Source organism: Thunnus thynnus, chromosome 17 (assembly GCF_963924715.1).
Source record: "Thunnus thynnus chromosome 17, fThuThy2.1, whole genome shotgun sequence".
NCBI lineage: Eukaryota > Metazoa > Chordata > Actinopteri > Scombriformes > Scombridae > Thunnus > Thunnus thynnus.
The window spans coordinates 8,438,351-8,457,799 of NC_089533.1; the positions used below are offsets into that span (position 1 = coordinate 8,438,351).

At 39.1% G+C, this 19,449-nt stretch overlaps 3 protein-coding genes across 7 annotated transcripts in view; 1 reads left to right on the forward strand and 2 right to left on the reverse strand.

Annotated features, from left to right (window-relative positions):
- Positions 1 to 45: 45 nt before the first annotated feature.
- dnajc7 (DnaJ (Hsp40) homolog, subfamily C, member 7) lies at positions 46 to 6,627 on the reverse strand. Its single transcript, XM_067615722.1, has 14 exons — positions 6,509 to 6,627; positions 5,675 to 5,763; positions 5,405 to 5,529; positions 4,365 to 4,478; positions 3,981 to 4,055; positions 3,772 to 3,890; positions 3,441 to 3,594; positions 3,045 to 3,209; positions 2,592 to 2,683; positions 2,369 to 2,442; positions 2,046 to 2,192; positions 1,768 to 1,920; positions 1,552 to 1,614; positions 46 to 1,441 (listed from the first exon to the last, which is right to left on the reverse strand). Exons 1-14 carry the CDS (start codon positions 6,580 to 6,582, stop codon positions 1,404 to 1,406), a joined length of 1,482 nt encoding a protein of 493 aa, XP_067471823.1. The 5' UTR covers positions 6,583 to 6,627; the 3' UTR covers positions 46 to 1,403.
- On the forward strand, positions 6,562 to 10,595 carry nkiras2 (NFKB inhibitor interacting Ras-like 2). Of its 3 annotated transcripts, none has more exons than XM_067615723.1 (4): positions 6,562 to 6,664; positions 7,106 to 7,228; positions 8,757 to 8,998; positions 9,264 to 10,595. In XM_067615723.1, exons 2-4 carry the CDS (start codon positions 7,135 to 7,137, stop codon positions 9,504 to 9,506), a joined length of 579 nt encoding a protein of 192 aa, XP_067471824.1. In that variant the 5' UTR covers positions 6,562 to 6,664; positions 7,106 to 7,134; the 3' UTR covers positions 9,507 to 10,595. The 3 variants fall into 3 exon arrangements, with proteins under 3 accessions (XP_067471824.1, XP_067471827.1, XP_067471825.1); XM_067615726.1 differs by having other exon boundaries at positions 6,638 to 6,659; XM_067615724.1 differs by having other exon boundaries at positions 6,663 to 6,772.
- Positions 10,596 to 16,190: 5,595 nt separating this feature from the next.
- Positions 16,191 to 19,449, reverse strand: part of znf385c (zinc finger protein 385C) — a 124,318-nt gene continuing 121,059 nt past the window's right edge. For all 3 annotated transcript variants that reach the window (XM_067570356.1, XM_067570355.1, XM_067570357.1), the window contains one exon: positions 16,191 to 19,412. In XM_067570356.1, coding sequence (XP_067426457.1) covers positions 19,182 to 19,412 — 231 coding nt within the window. In that variant the 3' untranslated portion in view covers positions 16,191 to 19,181. The remainder of the gene's footprint in view (positions 19,413 to 19,449) is intronic.

Consider the following 19,449-nt stretch of genomic DNA (forward strand, 5'->3'; position numbering starts at 1 on the left):
ATTGTCCCAATAAATACAATACTAAAACAAATCACAAACACAATATTGGGGAAACTCTGAGGAGGCCAACTTTATTGACATGGATGGTACTTTTCAAAAGGTAAAGACAGGATGGTTTCACCGTAAGGGCAAAAACAATGAGAGCAAAGATGAGGACGCCTTCATTTTCTTCATGATGTGCAACAAGTGAACAACACACTCATCAGGAAGTAAAGTTTTCCATCATCACACATTGCCTGACTTTCTTAGACAATAGCAAACACAGCCATAATTGTTCTATCCATAAGCATATCTGTGGCATTGAGTAAAATAAGACAGCCTGCATCACATTCAAGGAACACAAAGAGCATAATCTATTTCTGTGCAATATTTTATCCTGACCAAGCAAAACAATGATCTTCCTGAACTTGTGTCGCATGATTGGCATCTCTTTTAAACATAACAGAAGAGCGTCCTCATCTTACAATGACAGCAAAATTTACAATAAATATACATATCAAAATAAAAAAAAAATTGGAAAATAAACAATCAACTATCTTCACACATCAACACTTTACATTCCAGTAAAATGTGCAATGCATCAATCTGTGAATGGCAACATCAAACATAAAACCTGTGACAAGTGGGAAGGGGACTTTGCTGGCAACAAAGCCAGCACAGCTGTCTCTGCTGCCATCTTTCTAGTGTGCTTCGGTTGTACTGTATATGTAGGTCTAGACTCCAGCTGTGATGAATTTTTAAAAAAATGTTCAACTGCTCCTATTGGTTTATGACAAGGATGCAGTTTTCAGTGCGAATTTGTAGCAGCCAACTGTCTGTCTGTCTGACAGATTCTTCAAAAGTGGAGCTGGGGTGGGGGTGGGAGGGGGGCGGGGAGCGGGGGGAGTTGCTTGCTAAGTGATTTTCTTCAGAAATCATTAAGCAAGTTACTAACTTTCATGCAGAGAATATTCCTTCAGCAGTAAGTTGAGACGAGTCGGATAATAGCTTGCTCAATGCTCAGTTGCATCTCAAGAGTTTCCCCAGGATGTGACTTCCTGCATGGATCCCTAAAAGCAATACAATAGCTGCACGATCTCTCCTATCTCAAAAATCTGAGAAAATTTGGACCAGTGTTGCTAGCCATTACTGACTTTCAAGTTTGTTTCATTTTTGAGAGAAGAAAACCAAATCCAAAACCAGTAACACTATCAACTCAGTCTGAGCCGCCTCCGTGTCCTTGCTATAACGGGCGTTAAATCATTTGCTGCATGTGGTCATTGGGTTGCATTCATTCAGTCAATGGCATAGACAGAAACTTGACTTGCAATCAGTCAGTCATTAAATATGGATGGTGGTTTGGGGGGGTTGACATTGTTGAAAAGTCCTGATGTAGTAACTGTGTAGGTAGACAAATCCTCCAATTAACCAAACTGGAAGAAGAAATTTCCTGGTCCAGATGCTGAAACAAATAGTAAACAAGTCAATCACTGACATACTCTTATTCTATTTCATTCCAAATGGTTGACAGCAGAAAAGCATGATTTTGTACACACAAAGTATATAAATTACCTTCAAAACTAAAACCTCCTGGTCCTCCGAAGAACGCCTTGAAAATGTTGTTGGCATCAAAATCTGGTGGAAACAGAAAACAAGATTCAATATCAGAGAACTTTCCAGCCAGGATATCACCATAAAAATGACAAAAAAAAGGTGGTTAGACATGAATTGTACTTTAATCTGTTCACCCTCGACACCTCTCACCCCAAAGCTTGCCCGCGTACTGACCTGCCATGTTCATGCCGTCATCCTCCAGGTCCTGACCGCTGTCATAGCGAGACTTCTTCTTCGGGTCTGAAAGCACGCTGAAGGCCTCGCCCACCTCCTTGAACTTCTTTTCCTCTTCCTTTTGCAACTCGGCACTAGCTCCACTGTGACGGTCTACAGGGAAAATAAACACAGCACACAAAAGCACATAAGTCATTTGGACTGCAGGACATCTGCAAAGTAATATGTAGAAAATGCACAATTGTTGTTCTGTGGTTAGGGGACGTTTTTTTGTTCACCTGGGTGATGTAAAAGCGCCCGTTTGCGGTAAGCTTTCTTGATCTCATCTTCTGTGGCGTTCTTATTCACCCCGAGCACTTTGTAGTAATCTTTTCGCTTGCTTTTCTTTAACTCCAGCTGGGCGTTTTTTAGGAGGTGTTTGTGTTCTGGGGAATTAAAACAAGACTGGACAAGTTAACAAGCAATAGGAGGTTCAATATTTCAGCAGGTGGCAAAACACTGTATTTGAAAACAAGTCATAAGTTGCCAGTGTGTGATGTTACAGTGCTATGAAATAGAATAAGGAGGATATGACTGCTGTGAGCAGGAGTCTGATTCTCACCTTTTGTTTTCTCTGTCTGGTAAACCTTCTCATAGTCTCGAACTGCCTCTTCATACAGCTCTGTGTCCATGTAGCTGCAGCAACGAATGCACACATCTGTTATTGTTTCTTTATTAGTCCAAATAATAACAATCACACTGTCTTCTGTTTGTCTGTCTGACAACCAAATGCAATGTGACTTATCGTTTTCGATTAACAGTCAGGTTAGAAATCCTGCACATACCACTGTGCTCTCCGTAAATAGGCCTTGATATAGGTCTCATCCAGTTTAATGGCCTTCGTGCAGTCTTCAATGGCCTGCTCTAGTTTCCTCAGCTTTTGAAGAAAAAAGAAAAAAGTGTGACCATGCAAGGAAGACATAGAGAGGGAGATGTAATGGCAAAGATAATGAAACTAAAACTGTATGCTGTTATACTGTTAGATACCTAGGTCCTGATTGACTTTTGTAAATTGTGTTCCTTTCTTTACATTTATCTAACAGACACAAGTCTCACTCTCTGATTATCTGCTAACCCTTTTCTTTTTTTTGTCAGAGGTGTAATTAAGTCAATTTCTCCTTTGCAATATGTGCTTTAAAGGGTGCCAAAAAAGTAATTAACAGTTGACCATCAATAACAAAAACAACTTGCCAGATGTTGATGCAACCAGTGGTATCTCTCCTGTGCACGCTGCTCACCTTAGATCCAACAGTGGCCCTATTACAGTACAGCTTGGCATTAGTCTTGATGTTGTTGGGGTCTATTGTTAGTGCCTCAGAGTACAGCTCATAGGCTGCCTGAAAGTTTCCCTCCTTGAAGGCCTTGTTCCCTTCCTCCTTCTTGGCTTTTAGTGCTTTGGCATTCTGGGAAAACAATATATAGGACATCTTTAAAAGCTACTCTAGGTTACTCACGCTTAAATGAACAACAGAAAACCATAATGTTGGATCTTCTTTGGCCATTTTGAAGCAAAAGGCTCCCATTTAGATGTAAATGTCATAGCTGTATTTATAGGAATTCACCAAAAAAAGAAAAGAAAAGAAAACATAAAACGGTTTATTTGATTTATAAGACTTATTTACTGAAATACTCACTCTGCATGCAAGCCGAGCTTTGTCATGGTCGGGAGCCATACGCAGGGCCTGGACAAAGAACTGGACAGCTTTGTCAATGCAGTCCTCATAGTACAGACAAAGACCACGCACGTACAGTGCATCCGCATTAGTGGAGTCCATTCGCAGAATATCACTGAACAGGAAAAGGATAATTAAAGCTGGAGTGTGGGACTTTTACATATAAATAAACATCCATTATATTCAAGCTCTTGCCAAACGAGTTCACACAATGCTGATTAAGCCTATCGCTGCCAGGTAAATCTCTCTGTATTTCGCAGTATTCAAATAGTTTTCAAATATGCTGCCTCACCTGGCAACAGACTGAGCCTCGGGGTAGCGTCCCAGCAGGGCTAAGCACTCCGCCTTCAGTATCTTGAACCTGTGACAGGCTGAGGCAGACTCCAAGGCACGGTCCATGCAAAAGACAACCTAGGGGACAACCACAACATATTTCCAGTCTGTGTTGCTGTTGTTGATGTCAGTGTCTTCAACTAAGACTGTAACCACTGAGTAGCTTACCATCCTGAAGTCCCTCTTCTCAAATCCAATCTCTGCCATTCTCTCATATTCAAGGATGGATTCTGCATTCTTCAGCTGACAAAGGAATTTGTGGTATTCAGTGACAATGTGAAAGACCTGTAGTAGTCAGATAACTTCATTGCTTTTCAGCTACCAGTGGCATCACTTCTGTGACACACTTCTAAAAAATCAAATCAATGAACTAAAACTTGCCTCGCGGCTTGCTCATTAAGGATTAACAGCAACTCTGGTTGAATTCCTCTTAAACCGCTCAGTATCAGACTTCTGCACTTTATTTGCACTAGCTTTGCCAAAGCTTCTCTGATAGTGGATAATCACGTACAAGTTGTGAGATCATGCCCTCTTCAGCTGAAGCCAGCTTACCTCCTGCTGAGCCTGGCTGTTATCAGGCTCAAGCTCCAGAACCCTCAGGAAACACCGGCTGGCAGCCATAGCATTGCCAAGGGACAGGTGGCACTTGCCCTCTCGCAAATGGCCCTGTGGGTGAGAGACATGCGGTTCACACACTGAAGCGACAACAACCTTAATTTGTCTGGAGTCTGTATTTTTTTTTAACTCAGTTGGACACTATGTGCTAAAAGCAAACTTAACGACTGACTAGCCCTAATTTACTTCTTTGTTATGTGACTCAACTGTTTATTAACTATTGTAAAATCATAACGCTTATAACCATGCTGCGACGCATCATTATTCACTGGACAATTATAGGGGTGTGCTATAGCTTATGTAACAAGGAACCACTATCACAACAATGTGTAAATGCATTAAACAAGTCATTCCTGCAAGCTGAACCACAACATAGCCCTGCAATGTAGTAAATTACGCTCACTCAGTCGTTTAAAACATGTTTGAGGTTCAAATCCAAGGTGCCAAAGAGATGCTGTTATAAGTCTGTCTCTAGCTGTGTCCAAAATCTCTGCAACAAAGCTGGTTTGTCTGTTGTTTCTAGAACCAATAGGTATAATGGCATTGACGTAATAAAAATAAAGTCCATGTCATGCAGAAAAGCTGAATTTTTAGTTTTTAAGTATATTTCAGCAAGTTTAAATCTATAACAGAGCTTTTACTTGGTTGGTATATAACTAATTATATGTGAAATTAAGCTCAACAGTGATCCAATACCAATTTGCAAGTTCATTTTTCTTTGTTATTTAATCATATTACTACCATGTACAGTACAACATGTCCGTGCCCTCTCTATAGAGCTTGTCCACATCATTCTAGTAAATGTAGGAAATCCCTTGATGAAGCATTAGTGAATGAGAAGGGCTGAGTGACAGTGTGTGCAAAACAAAACAAAACAACGCCCAGAACACTACATATCGCAGATAGAAAATACTTCACAATTCGAGAGTATATTTCCCTTTTGATATTATGTAACACCTTGTTTCCCCACAGCTTACCTTCATGAAAGAGTTATCTAGTCGTACTGCTTGCTGGGAATCCTCTAAAGCCTCTCTGTATCGGCACAACATCATTAGTGTGGCCGCCCGGTTCCCATGGTAACTTGCATTCTTTGGACACATATCTGTATTTTAAAAAAAAGAGAGAAGTTTTTGACATCCTGTCAAATTCAGACACAGTCTTTTGTCCCCTGTGCAATACAAGAAATCAACATCATCTCCTAAAATAACAACAAGTGGACTGATCATAATTATATTAAGAATAATTACCTATGGCCTTGGTGTAATAATTGAATGCTTCTGCGTAATCCTTCTTGATATAAAAAGCATTGCCTTGCTCTTTGAAGCCCTCCGCTTCCCTGTGTAAAAGTGAGCAGAAAAATATATATATAAAAAAAAAATAATGCAAATTTAGAAGACAAATCTGAGAGGAGTTGAGGAGACAGCATGATCGTATGTGATGGTCGTCTGATCACAGATTAAAGAGTACTGAACTTTTTGGCGTGTAGACGTTCATCTCTGAACTGTAAGGCTGAGCATCACATTTATATCATCTGTAAACAGAGCATGTCGACGATTGTGAATGGCATTGTGCATCAGATAGCCCACTGGCCAGCGTTAGCTAAACATAGAAAGAGCCAAACCAGCAGGGGATAAATCACGTAGCTAAAGGGGGAGCACAGCCAGGAACATATGACACCACGCTGGGGGCAAATGCCATTACTTTTTTTGGAAACCTTTCACGTTTTAACGTTACATCACGACCACACAATTAGTGAATGGTGTCATCTGTAACAGACTGTGAATATAGAAATATTATAAAAGCAGTACTCTCGGTGAGATCAGTTAACTACAGACTTACAGATTTACACAGTTTACTTGACTGAAACCCAGATATCCAGCACAGGAGCTAGCTACTGGAGGACAGCCGAGCTAAAAGCTACCCGGGGGCCAAATTTAGCTAAACAGCGGTGGGTCGCTAGTTAGCTTTCACAGTGTGACAAGAAAATAGACATGACAAGGACTTTTGACTACACATATCGATAAGTCACTTCGTTACACGTGTATTTCGGCCGCTGACAACACACTGTTAGTTTCTCATACCTTTCTAATTCTTCGTCACTGAGCAGCTCCATGTCAGGGTCCATGTTCACAGCATCACTGTGCTCCGTCGCCATTTTGCCGTGAATGGGGAGGGGGCGGGGCCACAGACTGCAGTCGTGACGTACACTGTAAACAGGAAACAGTCCGTTGGGTAAGGTAAGCAGTTAGCTTGCAAGTAAAAATTATTCTCATAACTAAAACATATCTGGCCGCTGGTTGCCAAATATCAGCGCATATGTTTTTGAACACACGCGTTTTATTCGGGTTAGTCGGTTTCAGCTAACATTAGCGACTTAGTTTGTGATATCGTGGTTCTGTAACATATCTCCGTAAGCTAATGCTAAGCTAAGTGTTATATTTTGTAAAGAATACTCAGACATCAAACGTTTTATCTTGTAGTATGACATCATAGTATGACTAACATATAATTTTTATTTGCTTGCTAGCAAGCCATTTTAGTAAGGATATGTGTACAGCCATATATAACGCAGTAACAGCTGCCAAAACCACAAACGTAGTACAAAGCTATGCGTTTACACTGTAATAAAGCAAGGTTACTAACTAATCTTTCATCTGTGTGTTTTCTTCGATAAGCAGATTTTCTGACCTGAGGGTGACGAATCGTCATGGGCAAAAGCTGTAAAGTGGTGGTGTGTGGCCAGGCTGCAGTTGGTAAAACGGCTGTCTTGGAACAACTACTGTATGCCAACCATGTTGCAGGTAAATGACATAATAATACCGCAGTGTTTCATATATTACAGTCATTAGTCCTTTAGACCTCTTGCTGAGAGATCAATACGTATGAGACATGGCAACAGCTGAGCAACTATGTGCAAAGTATAACAGGTTTGTGTGCGTTGGTTGTTCTGTAGATGGTTGATAGATAGATAGATAGATAGATAGATAGATAGATAGATAGCAGCCACTTGACATAAATCGAAATACAAAAACAATGAGGTATGTAAAAGAAACAAATACAATTAAAGGCTAAATTATATACAATAACTTAATAGACTAACTCAAATATTTAAAAAAATAGAATAATTAAAAATAAAATAGAGACTAGAGATAGAACCATAATTATAATATACTATTTAGTGAGTATATACTGTTCAATGTTATATGCTAAAGTAAACTGTACATAGTGTGAGTCAGGTGGATATTGCAAAGGCAGTAAAGTGCATGATTGTCCATGGATGTTGGAATTGAGTGTACTAATTGAATAATTTACACAATGTACATACATATGATAACAGTATATACAGACCGTACTTTAAAGATGACTAAAATATGAATCTGAAATATAACAGATGTGATGGATAATGTAATATGTAAATGAGCAGTCTGTCATCACTGTCCCCTCTCCCGTCACAGAGGAGAGTCACTGTACAGACTGATGTCAGTTGACAGGAACGACTTCCTGTAACGTTGGTTGTCAATGTTGATTTTACTGTTTGGTTATTCTCTGTGTAATGGATTACATATTTAAAATGTTCAGCTTAATTGTCAGTTATTCTTCCTGACAGACTGGAGCCTTGAAATATCTCAATCATTAATTATTTGTTATCAATCAGTAATTATTTTGGAAAGCAATTTAACCAGCAAAATATGTTATTTTAATTACAGCCTATCTAATTGCAGTACATAATCAACTCGCTCATGAATATCATTAGGCTTCAGACATTCAGCACCATCCCTAAAACTCGATTAAGGTTGTTACATAAAGTAGGAAAAATGGGAGATATGTACTTCTAGTTTCTTGCAACCGCTAGCCAAAATACTGCTTCATCTTTAGTCTGGCACTTGTGAGGGGAGCTAATACTATTACCAGCTGATAGCACAGTACATTACAGTTAACAACGTTGGGTGACATTAATAAAGTATTTTGAATTAATTAATCATTTTGAATCATTTTTTTAAGAAAAAATGCCCAAATTCTCTTGTTCCAGCTTGTTAAATGTGAATATTTGATGGTTTTAGTCTTTGGGTTGTGGACTAAACAAGATATTTTTGGTTGCATTTTTTTGGTTTCTAGTTAACTCGGAAGTATAAGTTATTTTGAATTTGCTTAGCTTTCAATTTGAATATTATTTTACTTCATATGTTTACATTTTTCTGTTGACAAAGTGTAATTTCTAGTAAGGAAGTGTTAGGCTTAATTATAATATATTAAATACACAAGCAATTGTATCAATACTTGTACAGTATATCACATAATATGGGCCTGGCTTTGTTTATTTAATGTTAGGTTCAGAGCCCATGGAGACCCTGGAGGATATCTACATCGGCTCCATAGAAACTGACCGTGGCACACGAGAGCAGGTGCGCTTCTATGACACCCGCGGACTCCGGGATGGGATGGAGTTTCCTCGACATTACTACACTTTCGCGGACGGCTTTGTGCTTGTTTACAGCATTGATAGTAAAGAGTCCTTTAAGCGGATGGAGGCCCTCAAGAAGGACATTGACCGTCACAGAGACAAGAAAGAGGTGAGAACCAAACACATTTACATGCTTGGGAAGGTTCATTTAGAGCTACTTGAATAAAGCTGAATGTGGGTAAACCTGGCTGGCATTAGCATTAAATGTGCTCTGTAAATGATTGATTCAAATGCTCCTTCCTCGCAATTCTCTTTAATTCCTGACGTAACAGTTGCCATTACTAATACTCGAGTTGATGTGGTGAAGCACACTGGTATGGACAGTGTTAAATATTTAATTGATGTAGGGCTAATCTGATGATCCTGATCCACAGGTAACCATTGTTGTGCTGGGTAACAAGCTGGACAAGCAGCAAGAGAGGAGAGTTGACTCTAACATGGCCCTGAACTGGGCTAAGAACGAGAAGGTGCGTCTGTGGGAGGTGTCGGTGGTGGACCGTCGCACGCTCATTGAACCCTTCGTCTACCTGGCCAGCAAAATGACCCAGCCGCAGAGCAAGTCCACTTTCCCTCTCAGTCGCAATAAGAATAAGGGGGGTGGTTCTACAGACAGCTGAGTGACGAGACGCCGACGTGAAGTTCAACGGGGAGGAAAAAGGGAGAAGGGGTGTGTGAAAGGGAACTTAGTTTTGCTTTGTTTTTTTAAATCAATTTTGGTTTATTGAAGGATTGAATAGGTGAAAGTTAGTTTTGAGAGTGTGGGCCAGTGGTAATGAGAGAAAAGGCAGAATGATTGTATTTATATACAGAGAGCACTGTTGGTATTGCATTCATATTGAGGTTTTGATGAAATACTTACTGGATATTTAATTTGGACTGAAAAAAATGCTGATCTTTAAATGTTCTTTTTGCCATATCATTGAAGAAATTTAATGAATCCAAGATGTTTTTCTTTGTCATTCCAGTTATATTTGGTTGGATTATGGTCAAACTATTCATCCAGATTCTTTATGATGAATCTTCATAGTAATATTGGTCACTCTGCTGATACATAATCTGACAATCAACATTCGAATTTAGTTTAAACTTTCAGAATTTTACAATATCAGACACTCACGGTGCTCGATGCGTAGATAAATAAGGAACTAGCACACATGTCCACAGGCTACTGATTTATTTACATGGACACCACATGTACACACAGACTGAATCACAAATGGCAGCAGTTACAAATGTTACCTAGTTATTGCATCACACAAAAGCTGAATATTATGTGTTGTCTGTGTAAAAGGTGGGTGAAGGGATTTTATTATTACATTAGCGATGATGTACAGTAAACGTGCTGTTTTATTGATGTGGAGATTTGTTACACTACATATCTTCTTTGCTGAGATTCACTGTTTGATGTTATAGAGTGAATGATTGACATTCCTTACCGCAAATGGCCTTCTGTACAGGTTTTAGGAGTTCAAATATAACCGAAAGACGTTGACGTGAACGGTGGTTTCTGCAGGCTCAGGTGCTACTTTTTTTTTTTTTTTCTGTTGCTACACATAAAAGACCTACAGCACAATACATACAGTGAAATGTCCTATCATTAACAACACGACTCATATTATCAGTTGCAATCACTGCTGAAGTTGAATTTTACCAAGCTATAAAATAAAACCCATATGAAGACGTTAGACGATCGTTGAACTGTGTAGCTTTATTCAGGTAAAATGTGTGCAGCTTTGAATTGTTTCATTGAAAAGGGGAAATTCAGTTTTCAAACTCTTTTCAACACTTTTTTCTGTGAATTTCAAGCATTTATGTATTAATATCCTTAAATTGTGTTCACTTGATATTTGTTTGCATGATGTGTAAACAAATTAAAAGATTTTTTTCTGTGCCTAACCAGAATAAGTTGTGCTAAAATTATTGATGTATTTAAATACAGCTTTTGTTTCATCATGGAAGTTATTTCGCGTTTGAGATGTTGGTGCATCATGAAAGCACGCCTCTCAGCGTTGTGACCTGATGAGGAGGGTGACTTGTCTCCAGATTGGGATTTGTAATCCTCTCAAAAGCAAAGAGCAAGTAAAGGTTGGAGTGTAAAGGCAGAAGAGCTCACATATGTGGTGTAAAAGGTGAAATTAAACTGACCTCTACAATCACTGGCTTTCAGTTAATCTACACTGTAATATGTCTCATGATCTATTTCAGTGGAAAAAAAATCACCTGCCTCTATATAGGCTCTAAAAGATCTAGTTTCCCTCAGTTTCATTTTTAGGGAAGTTTCTTTGTGCATCCAGAAAGAAACACTGAGATCTCTGCATTATACTTTAACTCTGTGGTAACAACTATCTTTAAAGAAATGCCTTCATTTGACAGTTAAGTTGCAACTGAAGTCAGTAATAAAATGTTTGTTGTCCTCAAACCACTTGACAAAATGATCTGTTGTTCAGTGGTATATGAAGGCCCATAAAGGACACCGAAAATAAAAATAAGTAAATAAATAACAAATAAAAGAAATAAAAAGAAATAGTTTAAAATCCTCAAAAGATTGAATAGGTTCATTTTTACTTATTATATCTAATGCTCCACACTAGAAAACCGTTGTTAAAACAGGTGTTTATGAATGATACAAATAATTATTACCAATACTGATGTTACTGTTGTTATTTGTAATAATAACACTAATAACGAGCTGTTCGTACTGATATTAATAACGTTTTCTTGATATTTGCACTTTGTGTGATGCCGTTGACACTGAGTTGACAGTAATCTAACCCTGTTAATATCTGTTCACTGCCCCCCAGTGGTCAAAGTCAGTAACTGCAACACTCATCAAGGTAGCATCAATACTACACACTTCCAATAAACAATAATAAAGAGGCTACAATGAATTACTGTCCATTGTTAAGTGAGGTGGATGCCTTCACTGATACCTCTAAATAATGATAATAATAATAATTTATCTGAATATATGCATTAATCCCACTGAAGAATGTGGAGTTGTAGACCCTGTTACCACTAGAAAGGTAGTATTTATTTATTTATTACATGCAGGTATTTATATTGCAGGGGGTTCATATGTTCTGATAATAAAGTGCATATTATGAACACACATTAGCATTTTTTCCTAATATGACTATAAACATCATTTTGATAAGTGATGAGTGATAAGATTAATCACTATATATAGTTTTTATTTCCGTGTCATGTCAAATAGTTTGACACTGTTATTTATCAAACAATAAAAACTATGATGTGTTTTATTACCAACTTTTGTCATGTTGGAGGATTTACAGTCAGCATTTTATTTAAAATGTATTTATTTTTTGTCTCCCTTGAAAGAAAAACACTGATGAATAAATTCAATTTCATATCAGTTTCGAAGTCAAACAGAAATAAAGTAGAGACCGTGGGGGAAACAGGCATTAAACTGCCTTCAGCTTGTGATGTGATGTTTTTTTGTTCCAATAGAATGCAAATCATAAAACACACTAAAGTGAAATATTCATGACAAACATGTTCAGGGGGTTTGATCCCCTGCTGTGCCAGTGATTCACTGATTAATAGACATGCTGGGTTACAGTTTGTGCTGACTACTGATTTTTTTTTTTTCCATCAGTGCAATCACTGAAGCAGTGTTGCGTTCAGGTATCCACAATGATCTGTGCACAGCTCTCCAAATTTTGCAGTATACGGTTTCTGCAACCAAGAAAATTGGTTGAAAATCATATAAGGGAGTTACCGGAACATTAATTAGTCTGGTATTTTATCTCTGTCAAAAAAAAAAGAAGTCTAATTTATCAATTGTTGCAATGGCTATCTTATGTTCCAGTTTGGACGTCGTAATGAAAACGATACCATTCAGACAAGGTCAGAGATGTTAAGGAAGAGGAAATGATCTGCTAGCTCCAGACCGGCATGTTGACTGGGGAGGTTAATGCAAGATAATGAGAAAACCTCAAGTGGAACATTATGAAATGATATTACACTCACCTTAGTTTCCCCAGAGGGTGCAATCATGTACCATCTCATTTCAATCATGTTCTTTTTAATGACTAGAAGCCAGTGCGCCAACGTTACTTCACTCACAGCGGTTCAGTTATTGTATCACACATTCACACTGGCAGCACATGGTGGTGTTAATTTTATGTCTCTGAGAGTTCAAACGGTGAGGAACAGACTCCCGTAAGCTGTTAATATGTTCTCCTGTCAAAGCCTTTCTGTGTAATGGCTCCATGGATGTATTGACCCTCATAAAAAAAATACTGAAAAGGAAGAATCACAACACAAAATGAGAAATAAACACTGAGTGAGGCAGACAGAGGGATCGATTTATCACTTGCCTGTGTGATTTATGAACCGTCTTCTTCCTTTAGACTACACTGACCACAAAATAGAAATTTCCACTTGCTTGTCACAGTCACAGGGCAACAAGGCAATGCCCTTGTGTTGCTACTAGTAATACTCTTTTACTGTTGCATGACAGTGAGTCTCATGACTGCAGCTCTCCCAGGGAACCCATAAACTAGATAACATTTTATCCCCCCCTTGTTTTTTTTTCTTTGTGAAGAGAAAACAGACTGGAAGCTGCGGCATTGACCCTCTTTCCTGCAGTCACGATGCAACCATCATGAAGTGTCAGATTAACAAAACAATTCCACGCAGCAGTGAACACATACGGTTTAAATGGCAGTGCCACCTTTATTCTCTGTGGTATCAGGCTTCTCTGTGGGCTGGAAATATCAGCTACCCTTAAGCCATCAGTAATGTCAAATGTTAGTCGTCATGCTGGATGCCCATGAGCATCTGAGGCAGATCATTTGTCCTGAAAGCACTGGTTGATTTAATGTGGGATAAGTCAAGTTTAAGGTAATTCTGAACTGTGCAAAATTTGGATGCTAGTTATTGCTTACGTGCTAAACCACACTGTGTGTTTGCACATTCGCCGGCTATGTTGAAGCTGTTTGACACATTTGACATTATCCAGAGGAACATGCTGACAGATTGTCTTCCACCAATCAATAGAAAGACAATTTAAGCTCAATTAAAAGACTGAATAAAGGCACAGTGGAAGCTGAAGAACAAAATGATTCATTCTGCTGCTCAACGAACTCAACTCCGTCTCTTTCTCTCATCTTTCTTTGCCTTTTTTTTTTTACCCTTAATTATAAATAACACCATAATAAATGCAGTAATAGTATTTTCTTGATAATTCTGCAGTAGTTGCTTATATAAAAGGGTAACTATATGTGCTGAGTATAAAAAAGGTAACTTACCTGCAGTGACTTATATATAATAATATAATAGGATTGATAATTAGCTTGTGTTTACCAGATAATTGTAGCATAGGTATGGCTTACAAACTAATACACAATAAATAAATAACCTACTGCAAGTATCATGAATAAATACTGTATTATTACTTTACCTATAAGCACATTATTCACTGAAATACATTTGAGGTTGATTGCTTTCATCATAATAACTACATAATTAGCAGTTCTTTTTACTTGATTACTGCTTACATCATTCTTTGCTACTGTACATAATAATACCTTTTTGTAACAACAAATACTATAAAAACAGAGGTAATTATTGTTATGACATAAGTTCCTGACTGTAGTAATGACCTTCCCGCTCTTCAAAATTTAAATTAGAGCTGCAACGATTAGTCGATTTATCGATAAGCTGATTGACAGAAAATTAATCTGCATCTGTTTTGGTGATTGAATAACCATTTTAGTCATTTTTAGGGAAAAATGCCAAACATTTGCTTGTTGCTGCTTCTCAAATGTGAGGATTTGAAGCTTTAATTGTGTCATACATAATAGAAAACTGAATAACTTTGTATTTTGGACTGTTGATTAGATAAAACAACACATTAAAGATGTTGGGCTCTAAGAAATTATACCCGGCATTTTTCATTATTTTCAGACATTCTATAGACTAGACTATATTCTATATCATATAAATAATTTGAAATCACCCTTTTGCTGTCACCTGAAGTTATGACTATATGAGGTGACTCTTGACTGAAGGAGCAGCTGACCACCACAACAGGAGATAAAGGTGTCACTCCCTCCACGGAGAGCAGTCAGATAAGATAATGGATCAATACATCGGATACACCAGTGTCACAGCTTAGCAAGGTCATCATGTCCTTCTGCCATATCACTGGCTTTCGTAAGTGCCGAGAATCCGATGGCTTTGCTTTGATTGGCACCACGGGAGGTGCTGGACTTGATGTTGTGCTTATCTACTGTTTCCACAAAGGATATGCTGGCACGATGGCCTGGGGTGTAGAGGACAACATCAACGTATAATCCAAGGGCTTTCCTTCAAATAAATAAGAAAACTGGAAAATTAAAACAGAGCCAACTGAACTTAAGACAAGATTACAGTGTGATAGATAAAAGCACTGAGTCACATCTCATCACATTTTAAGAGTCCAGAGACTGACGCAGACTCTGCTCAGTTTCAGACACAGACAAAAAGACTGTATTATGTTGGAAAAACACATAGAAGATATTGAGTACAGCAGTCAGCAGTCCTGCTCCACAATCCAGGAGGATTCATTGTTTAGTACCAAATCTTTCTGCAGCACAATGTGCTCTGCATTGGCCATCTGTGGAGAATCATCGGAAAATAAAGGAGATTAGTAGCCTGTCTCTAAACCACATCAGCCACTCAGGTATATTATTCTATCACTCCCTCTGCGTGCCACAGATGCACCAGAGCTCAGACACGGTGGCTTTAACTTGTTTCCATTTGCTTTCACCGGTCTCTCTTGGCTAAACACCAGTCCTGCTGTCATGAGTTGTTTCCTGAAATGGCTGGAAAATGAGTGGCTGTGGGTTGCCACATGAACAGATGCTGTGAGGGTGTTGTGCACATTCAGAGAAGCCAGTGGACCCTGCATCTGCAAACTCAGGATCACATATAAAATCCCTTTTCTGTGTCATTTTTTTTCTTTTTCATTTCAGCTGGCTACTTCCTGAGGTGAAGCTGGATATGCTCACCTTGGCTGACTGATTAATCAATAATATGTTTATACAGAAATTGATCACAGAAAGATTGCAAGTGCAATTTTGTGCATCTTCATGGAAATCTGAGAATTCGTGTTGTCACTGTTTATTCATTAGCAATCATCTGCCTGAGTTTTCTGTCTATTTTTTTCCCCCTCACACACCCACACACATAATATTATTGTTCAAATATCAATCTGAATCAAAGCACTGCCTTCTGGGTTGCTGCTGTTTTTCATTTTTACCCATGAAGCAGGAAAAGTGCACAAACACACACACACACAAGCACACATAGATATTTGCATAATCATTACAAAAACATTTTTTTTTACAAGTTCTAAAAGCTTTATTTTCCAAAATCCATCCCTTGTCCTCTCTATGGTACAGCACTGTTTTTTTGTGTATTTTTTGTATTTTTTTTGTCAGTCCATCCATGCGTACAGTGTTTCCTGCTCTCTAGAGCTATGGAGGGATACCCTGAATGGATGGTCATGTTAGTATTTGCTCAACCTGTCACCCCTGAGAAGGCCTGGCTAATGTGACTTTAGGATATTGTCGATAAAGGCCTTGAATTATTAATTCAGTCACCGTCAACAAGGAAATAAAAGGTCACTCAAAAAAATTTTGTTTTAAATATTTTCTCTTGTACTTAAAAAAAACATGTTGGTAAAACCATGTAAATAAACAAACAAACAAAAAAAAAGCAAAGCATTTTTCCTTTCCCTGTATGCCGTACAGAGTCTACAATAACATAATCTACTCTCCTCTATGATAGCAGTTCTTTATGATACAGATAACAATAGCAACTCTGATAAAATTTCTATAGTTATTCTATTTTTCTACATATACTTTGCCTTCTCTAGATTCTTTATTTTAAGAAAGTTTCAGTTCTTTAGGTCAGAGTTCCCACTGAGCAATAGAAACAAACAAACAGTGAAGATTAAAGGCTGGCTGGTTCACTGAGTAGTGCGACTGGGGAGAATCACATCAGTATGGCGGAGGAGACCTGGCGGTTTCGCTTATTCCAAAATGACTGGGGGAGGGAGGGGGGTCCTTAAACAGAAATGTATATAGGATCAAAGGTTTTATAGAAGCACTAGTACTGAATGGCAATTACAGGGTTTTCACGACAGATGGCACTGCTGCATCACAGACAACTATACATATTGCACAATGAAAAATGCATAGGATTTGCTCCATTACTGTAATTTAAGAGAACATGATTTGGTATGAGTGTTGAAGGAAGGGTGATGTGTGGGCTCCGAGTCCTTATGGGACCTTTGCCAACAGTCTGTTTTGGCGGAGGGAGGGTTGAATGTCAGTTGATATCCTAGGTGCGTGGGCGGTTGGTTGATACAGCACACGGGCATGAACAGTAATATGACAGTTGATGTTGCACTTGTGACACTTATCCCAAACACTTCTATGTCTCTGACGTTAACATTGTTTTTTCCTCAGTGGAAGTCATACAAAAAGTTCCCCTGCTCCACTAAAAAGTGAAACAGCAATGTCATACGGTGCTGAAGCACCCTCTCCGCAGTGCGAACAGCAGCTATAAATGGAACAGCTCAGCCCAGAGTCACAACATGTGGAGACTGACCATGAGCTTCAAACATCAAGGGCAGCACCATCAGGATAGCCCATCATTTCAAATGACTCTTTGCTGACAATTCAGAGTTGGCCCTTGGTTGGAGTTGGAGTACATAATACATTGTTACAGGTGTGTACAGTATAGAATAGATAAAGCCATTGACACACTGAAAACACATAATAAACATAAACATACTGAATGTATTGCTTTAAATGTGAGATTTGTCATTGATAAACCACAATGTGATAATTCTCACCTGATTGTTTTTTTTTTTTCCAAAGCAAAATTCTCACCGAAACTGACATGGGATTGCAAAAACATACACCTAGAGCAAAAAAAGATGAATATCAACACAATTTTCATTGCTTTTGTAAGTATATTAGTTTTAAGGTGCTTTTAATGTGGTTGCCATGGCACTGTGCTTTGTTCCCTCCCACGCTGTACTCACACACTGCAACAGGATGTCAACCAAGTACTTGCTGAGCAGCCTCCCCACCCACTGTCATCCAAACTTTTCACTGAGCTCTGAAATACCATCAAGTCTTCAGGTCATCCATTGTGTTTTGTGATTCTGTGCACGTGAGTTGGGAGTTTCCCTGCTCCTCATCATCTCATGCTTACCAGAGTAAATCAAGGGTAACGATGAGGTGACGACAGCAGGGTGAAGTGAGGGAGGAGTGAAAAGAAAAAGAGCAGTCACAGGGGGAAAGAAATAATGGCATTTTGCAATGTAAGACATCCATAGTTGCAAAAATGTTTTTGTGCTGCTAGCTTGGCGAGAACATAATGTTCAAGCTGCATTGCATGAATGATGTACTGGAGCAGAAAAAAAATCACTCTGAAGACAGATTTGCAAATTGAAACAAAGTCAAGTTGACAAGCTGACCTTTTCTAGACCTTAATGAGTGCTTAATCCTGGGGATACAGGGAGGGAACAAAATCTGGAGGGCTATGACTATGGCTGTGACTCAGTGAGAGAGAGAAAGAAATGTTTTAATCGTACAAGTTAAGGGCTTGGGGAAACAGTGTTGCGGAAAGGGCTGGAGGTGCAAAATGGTGCTAATGTGGTTTTAACATAATGGACATACAATATGTAGTTATAGGTCCACATACAGCCCACAATGAGGACTCACATTTGTCCTTTAAATGTTTAAAGTTGAGAAGGTGTACTTGTCCAGACAGTTGTTGCTTTAATGACCTACTATCATCCCAACTTTCATAAAACCCCCAAAACCAATAAGTTAAAAATGTTTTAAAAGAGCATCAAGTAAAGGGACCTTATTTTGTGGCAACCACACTAAACATACATCTAGACTTGTCTATATTTGTTCTCTAATAAATTACACAATAATATCCAGAATCCAAACCATGTTGACCCATGAAATGGCTATAAAAGCGGCCTCTGTGCACCAGTCACTGTCTGGAGGCCTGTCCTGCTCCTTAGGTCATGATAAGAAGAGCAGAAAGAAGGCATGATGGGGGATCTTGGCCTTTATGATAGGAACAGCTCTCAGGCCTCGTGGCCTACTGAGCATCGGGACTTGTGCACTCTCTCCATCTTAAGTCAGGTGGGCTGCATAGTTTGCGTGTGGCCTTTGTCATATGGGTCACACTAAAGGAGGGCCTGGGGTTTGGTTAAGGGACAGGGGTGGAGCTCAAATGGGAAGTGGGTCAAGTCTTTAGTAGGGGGAGAAGATGATGGGTGTGTGTGTGGCCCGCAGCGGCCCCGGGGCAGGCCGGAACAGTGCAGGGCCCAGGAAGGGGGTCTGGATGAACGTGGTGGTGCCCACTGGGTGGCGCAGAGCCAGTGGGTTAGTCGCCACTGTGCACAGAGTTGGCGGGGTGAGGGGACTGGGCAGGAAGCCAGTTGTCAAGCTCTTGGTCAGCTGCTTCTGCAAGGCCAGTTTGGTCTGGAGAAGACAGGAGGGGGAACGGTGAGAAGTGAGA